This window comes from Cucumis sativus, chromosome 1 (genome assembly GCF_000004075.3).
Source record: "Cucumis sativus cultivar 9930 chromosome 1, Cucumber_9930_V3, whole genome shotgun sequence".
NCBI classification, from domain to species: domain Eukaryota; kingdom Viridiplantae; phylum Streptophyta; class Magnoliopsida; order Cucurbitales; family Cucurbitaceae; genus Cucumis; species Cucumis sativus.
Genome location: NC_026655.2, coordinates 17,457,011 through 17,463,605, shown reverse-complemented (window position 1 = coordinate 17,463,605; position 6,595 = coordinate 17,457,011). Strand labels below are relative to the sequence as shown.

General features: G+C 36.0%; 1 protein-coding gene across 1 annotated transcript; it reads right to left on the bottom strand.

The window, feature by feature from the left end:
- Window positions 1-675: 675 nt before the first annotated feature.
- Window positions 676-3,583, bottom strand: LOC101219269. The gene is made up of 3 exons (XM_004148669.3): window positions 2,829-3,583; window positions 1,204-1,275; window positions 676-1,103 (listed from the first exon to the last, which is right to left on the bottom strand). The coding sequence occupies exons 1-3, from the start codon at window positions 3,399-3,401 to the stop codon at window positions 1,101-1,103; spliced, it is 648 nt and encodes a 215-aa protein (XP_004148717.1). The 5' UTR covers window positions 3,402-3,583; the 3' UTR covers window positions 676-1,100.
- Between the last annotated feature and the right edge of the window lie 3,012 nt (window positions 3,584-6,595).

Here is a 6,595-nt window from a genome sequence, read left to right as displayed (position 1 = left end):
GCAAATGAATGAATATTAATTGTGGCTTTTTAACTTGGTTAAGGTTTTTGGAACTAATTTTCTTTTTCTATAGAAGTCCAATTTCCACTTGGATATTTTGAGAGGTTGAATTTTAGTTATATAGGTGGAATGCCCATTTTCGAGTTTACGTTATTACTGTGTATGTATGTGAACATTTGTGTGTTAAAAAAATAAAAATATAAAACCAAGGAAGATCCGTTCGTTACCCTATGGATGTTCTAAAAAAATGTTAAAAATTCAATTATGAATTTGAATTTGAATTTTCTTTCAATGTTAAAAATTTTATGGATAAAATGTTAATGGAGAAGAGAGAGAAAAGACGAGAATGACGACAAGAGAAGAGTTGATCTAAAATTAGTGTGAGGTTTTTCCGAGAGAGTAGGAACCAACAAATCAATCAAAAATTATATAACCCTACTTTCTAATATCCACCTAATATTTTGAACCAACCATACAATTACGTACTTGATCTCATGATAGAGAGCATTAGGAATGTCCACGAGGACAATGAGGACAGCCATTTGAATTCCATGAAACCTTTGTACGACCGGTAGGAAAACCATCAGATTTAAGGGTCTATTTAGCAGTATTTTCAACTCAGGTTCCTTCTTTCTTCTTTATAAATATACTATCTTGTTTCTTTAGTAACACTGCTGGCCATTCACATTGGATTCACTGAACAATATTCAATAGGATAGAACACAGTAATATTAAATTCAACAATTCCTTCCCAGCATGGATACAGAAACTCTCCAAGTGAATGGACACGAAAGCATGAGTAAAAGTAAAACAGATTTTACCCTCATCGCTGCAATGGCAGCAATTGCCACACGTGTACTATTACACATAAATGAACTTTAACTCGTGTCCAACTGAGAAAAACAAAGTTTTTCTAGTAGTAATCCACAGAGGTATTTACCATTTCCTTTTTCTATCAAATCCTACATATGACAATGAGCCCCAAACGCTCTGCAATTGATATTTACAGCCAAATTCAGCAACATCAGAGGAGTTCCCACTTTCCAGCTTCAACATCGTGTCACAAAAGTAACAATGAAAACCCAATTTCCTTCTTCCCTTCACTGCATATACAAGAAAAAGGATCCCAGGGGCTGTGAGGTTGAAATTTAGGCAGAAATATGAAATATCAATACAAAAGTGAGCAGCATGATGAATTTTCACCTCAGGGTAGCAATCTTGATGTTCAATTGTCTGGTTATTTGTATTCACAAGTACCTCACATGACACTCTTGCCTGACGAGAATTAAGAAACACCATTAAAACAACAGAACACCGCATTGTAAATATTAATTCTGAATAGTAAAGTTGGCGAAAGAGCCCACAGAATGACAGGTGGGTGGGGTGAGGATGAGGAAGACGTACTTTTTTTAATTCAAATCACATTCCACTAACACAACATTATAATTATTACAAAGCCTCGTGAATGTTTATAACTATTTAGCTAAATAGTCAAGTTCGGGAAAGAGGGCAGTGAAGGGTAGAGTCCGATGTTTTTTTTAACTCGGATGGCACATCCCACAAAAAAAACATTTCAAATCTATACAAGAACGCCAATAGCAGAAGATGACATTCTTATAATCATATGGACTGTAGGAATAGGCAGGCAATAATCAAACCAACGGCAAGGTTCAAGTTTAGAATCCAGAAGGTTAGTCTTCTTCGGTAGCACAAAAATGGTCCAGTAAAGGGCACAAAGGCAAAGGTATATGATTTAAATTTTTTAAATTAAGTTTATAAACACTACTTCTTTTCTTTTCTCCTTTTCTTTTCTCCTTTTCTTTTCTCCTGTTAGACCATTAGACACAGACACCGTTTGTTTCCTTTCTCCTGTTAGACCATTAGACACTGTTTAACATTAGATACCGTTTGTCGTAAACATTTCAACTTCAATAGCAAACATCGAACAACTCCAATCTTCTATAGCAAACATTATTAAAGGTGTCATTTATGGAACAACTCCATCTTCCTTTCTTTTTCTACTTCCCCTTATTAACTCCACTCAATGGATCATGGATCAAAAACCAAAGTCCACTCAACGGATCATGGATCAAAAACCAAAGTTCACTCAATGATGATAAAAAACCAAAGTCTCTTTTGGATTGTTACATTGAAAAAACCCATGTTAAAGAAATTGTGTGAAGAGAAACAAAAGTGTCTTATATCTTTAAAGAAACGGTGTAAAAAGACACAAAATTGACTTATATCTTTATCTATCCCTTCTTTCTACATCTATGTTTGTATCTTTCAGATAGCATTCTGCCTTTGTATTGATTATGCGTGATATCTCTACTATCCCTTCTTTCTACATCTATGTTTGTATCTTTCAGATAGGATTCTGCCTTTGTATTGATTATGCGTGATATCTCTATTAGTTTGTCCCTCTTCTACTCTTTAAATATTTCGTTCACCGATGAAATTATTTCTTATCCAAACAAAAGGTCAAAAACCAAAAGGTTATCAAATGGCCGATACTTTTGGCCATGATTTAGGACTGCTGCAACTTGCAGGACCATGAAATGGGTTCGCTACTAGACATCCAAAGAGTCAACCACAAAGTTGGGTGTCCTTTTTCAATTATCCAAACTTTTACTCTAAGCAACGTGTAATAGAGAATAAGCATTAATTGCATCGTGCTGTTTGCAAAGAAATGGGCTCCTACTACTGTTCACCCATTCAATGATTGCAAGCTAATCAAAGAAACAAAACGAATCAACATAGAAGCAATTCACAATTCCAACTAAAGATTTGATATATATAGTCAAAAACAGAAACAAAATCAACATTACCTTAATCGGGATTTTGATAAAGAAGAGCCCCATGGATCCTTCCACATCGGTCTCCGTATCGAAGGGAATAATACCCTTCCCCAGATCCGCAAGCAAGTACAAGACATCATGAACAACCTCCAACCCATTCAAATCGAGAGTGGCATTCACATAAGAAGAACCTCGAGCAGAAACTCGACCGCCTTCAGAGCTCACATATCCAAGTCGTCTTCCCCGGTAGCCAACGGAAACGCCAAGGAAATTGTAATTAAGAGAGAAGAAGTTCTTATTGCGAACCCTAAGAGAAACAGAAAAAGAAAGGTCAAGAGAAACAACAGGCACCAAATGGACTTTGACGCGATTGAGTTTCAAACGGACAAGTTGGAGGGAGGGATCGGAGGGAAAAAGAAGAAAAGCAACGGCGAAGAGGAGGAGGAAGGCGGCAGAGTAGAAGGCACAGAGGCGGAGAAGGCGGCGGTGTCGGCATGGAGGGGGACGGTAGAGGGATAAAACGACGACGTTTTGTTGCGCAGCATTTGAGGGAATGAGAGTGTAGGGCACCGGGACCGAATCGTCCCCGGAGCTGGAGGTCATGTTTGTTTGCCAAAGCTTAGGGAGAATTAGAATTAGAATTAAAATGGGGACTGACTTTTGTTATGCTTGTACCCAAACACTCTGTTGTACCCTCGGTTAAGGTAGGAGCTTTAGCCTATCAATGATTTACACGTCAGAACGAACCGTATACGCATGGTCAAGTATGACAGCATACAAAATAACAACGGAGGTAATATTACCCAAAAATAACAAATCATACTAAATTTTACCATTTGTTAAATAGAAAATGATTGTAGTATTTTCAAACTTACCATGTTGTCCACCATATTCCATAAGCATTAGTAAAACTTGATACAATCTTAAACCGAATTAATTAAATGAAAATGTCACGCACTCACCAAGAACACCTTCCCTCTTGTGTTCTAGGTGTGGTCCCGACTTGGACAGTCCTAAAGCTTCTAAGTAAAATGCCAGAACGTCCGAGCTTAAACGTAACTTAAACTCAACTTCTTAAGAATATGCACAATGTTAAGAAATAGTGTACTTCAAACTTAATAATAAGTTACCGACTTAATTATTTTTAAACAACCTAATGCATATACAAACAACACTTTTACATAAACTTAAACTAGAGCCGTTAAGTTATTGTATGTTTCAAGTGCACTATTTCTTAACATTGTGCATGTTTTTAGGAAGTTGAGTTTAAGTCTAAGCTCGGACATTTTAGCATTTCACTTAGCAGTGTGGGGTTGTTCAAGTTGTGACCACATCTGGAATGCAAGAGGAAGGCGTTTTAAGTAAGGGTGAGACAGTTTGGTATCAGAGCATGATGTCTAGAATCTTGCGGGCTTAAGAATGAAAGGTTTGTATAAAACTAGAGGTGTTGAATTATTATTTTTTTTTATCAAGAATTTTATTTGATCATAAGTTGTTTATTGTATGAGAGAAAAGAGTTATGCCGCAAGAAAGAAGATGAGGACAATCTGGAAGTACATCAAATGCAACCATTGAGCCTACCATGGATCCAGCTGCTCATTTGGTCTATCCAGGCAATAAGAGGGTAGTAGAAGAAGAGTTATATGATAGAGAGTTTGGTAGTAGATCCAGAGAAGAAATTTGGAATAGAAAGATTAAAAGCTTTGGGAGCATAAGAGTCTGTTGGAATAGTCTGTCTAGAGGAAGTAGAGAAGTGGCTTAAGAAGATAGAAAAATGTTTTAGGGTGATGCGATGTCCCAAGGATAGGAAGGTGGACTTGGTTGTGTTTTTACTTCAAGATGCAGCAGAAGACTAGTGGACATTCGAAGAGCAAAAACATGAGAGTTAAACTGTGAGTGTTTCAAGGAAGGTGTTTAATGAGAAGTTTTACATGAAAACTTATCGTGAGGAGAAACATAATGATCTATACAAGAAAATATGTATTTTTCGACGTGCAACACAGACGCCGGAATAAGTGACATCAGAAAAAAAGCTTCTTCTAATGTCGTAGAAGCTCTGTCGAAAAATGTTGGTAATCCCAAGGCGACATAAGATGACGTTAGTATAAGGTAATTTAATAAAAAATTATAATTTTTTCTCAACGCCATGCATAATGGCGTCAAAAGAAGTCTATAATTCTTTTAATATATTTAACTTCTCTTGATGCCATGCATAACAACATCAGAAGAAGTTTATAATTTTTTATTATAAACTTCTCTCGACACCATGCATAACGACGTCGGGAGAAGTTCTTTAAAATTTCAAGACTGTCAATTCACTCCCCCTTCTTTCTTTTCTTCTTTTTTTTTCTCATTATGACGTATATTTCCCTTCTCTTTTTTTTTTTCTTCTTTTCTTCTCTTCTTCCTTCTCCTTTCTCCTTAATTCCTTCTCTTTTCTTTTCTTATTTTCTTCTCTTTTTCCTTCTCCTTCTCCCTTTTTACCATTGTTTTTCTTTGTTTGATTTGTCTTTCTTCACAAATCTGAGAAGAAGGGAAAGATGATACATGACATGATACCATTAGGGTTTGGGGTTTGACGTCAGGGATGTCGTAGTGGTCACCAATCATAGAAAACAGTGTGACGGCTAACCTGGATAGATTTATTTATTTGTTTCTTTTTCATTTAGCTTTGTAGACTTTGTTCTTTATTTTATGATTTTATGATGAATCTGCATTTTGGTTCTGTTAGTTTAAACGTTCATCTTTGATTTGTTCTATTATGCTTAAGCTTACAAGGTAAAAATGGTAAGGCTAGTTCAATTTTTGCAATCTTTAACTTTGAATGAATTTGAAAGTAATACTAATTCCAAAATACTTTTTTTTTTTTTTTTTGGGAAAGGCTTTTCATAGATACATAATACCTTCCATTTAATAATGGAAGGTATTTCTAAAAAATATATAGAGAGAATCTCCCGATGCCAAGATTAAGCGTTGGGAGATCTTACACACATCTTCCGACGTTGTAATCTTGTACGTCGAAAGATCCACTCTCGACACATTTTGTCTGACTCTAATCCCGACGTGCGTTTATGCGTCGAGAGATCCTTTTTTGATACTTTTTTGTTTATCTCCCATCGATTTTGTGCGTCAAAAGATACCTCTTTTCTTGTAGTGAACTTTTGCATTTGGTACAGAGCAAAGATGATAGTGATGGAGTCTGAAAAGAAGTTTACAAAGTTGGCAAAGTATCCACTGAAAGTGGTGGAACTCGGAGAAGAAGGAGAGATGTAGGCATTTTCAGAGAGGTTTCAAGCAGAAAATAAGGACATCAATAATGGCTAGTATCATATGGTGTTAATTTTCAGAGTTGGTAGAGGTCGCGTCACAAGTATAGAACAATTTAGAAAGTAGTAAGAAAGAAAGAACAAGTATCGATTCAAACCAGACGACAGAAGATAGTGAAGGAGTTGAAGAACAAAATGAGAAAAAAAGTAAGAAACAAGGAAGTAAAGGAAACAAAAGGATGAAAATACGTTGCACATAATCATTCTAGTGTAGTACTCATAAACCTCAGTGTGCATAGTGCAGTCGAAGGCATACGAGTAAATGTCGAAGAAGTACAATTATTTGCTTTAAATGCATAGAAGAAGGGCATTATTTGAAGGAATGTCAAGGAAAACCAAAGCAAGGTGTTTAGCAACAAGGAGCAATGTCTCACTCAATGCAATAAGCAATGCTAGGAGTGTGAGACCCGCTTCTAATTTGAGTATAAGAAGTAAAATTTGCTCAAGTGTTCAATTTTGACGATTTAGACA

Coding starts and splice junctions, on each gene's coding strand:
- LOC101219269 (XM_004148669.3), bottom strand. CDS start 3,401: ATGACCTCCAGCTCCGGGGACGATTCGGTCCCGGTGCCCTACACTCTC. Junction 1,276..2,828: donor TTATCAAAATCCCGATTAAG/GTAATGTTGATT, acceptor AATTCTCGTCAG/GCAAGAGTGTCATGTGAGGT.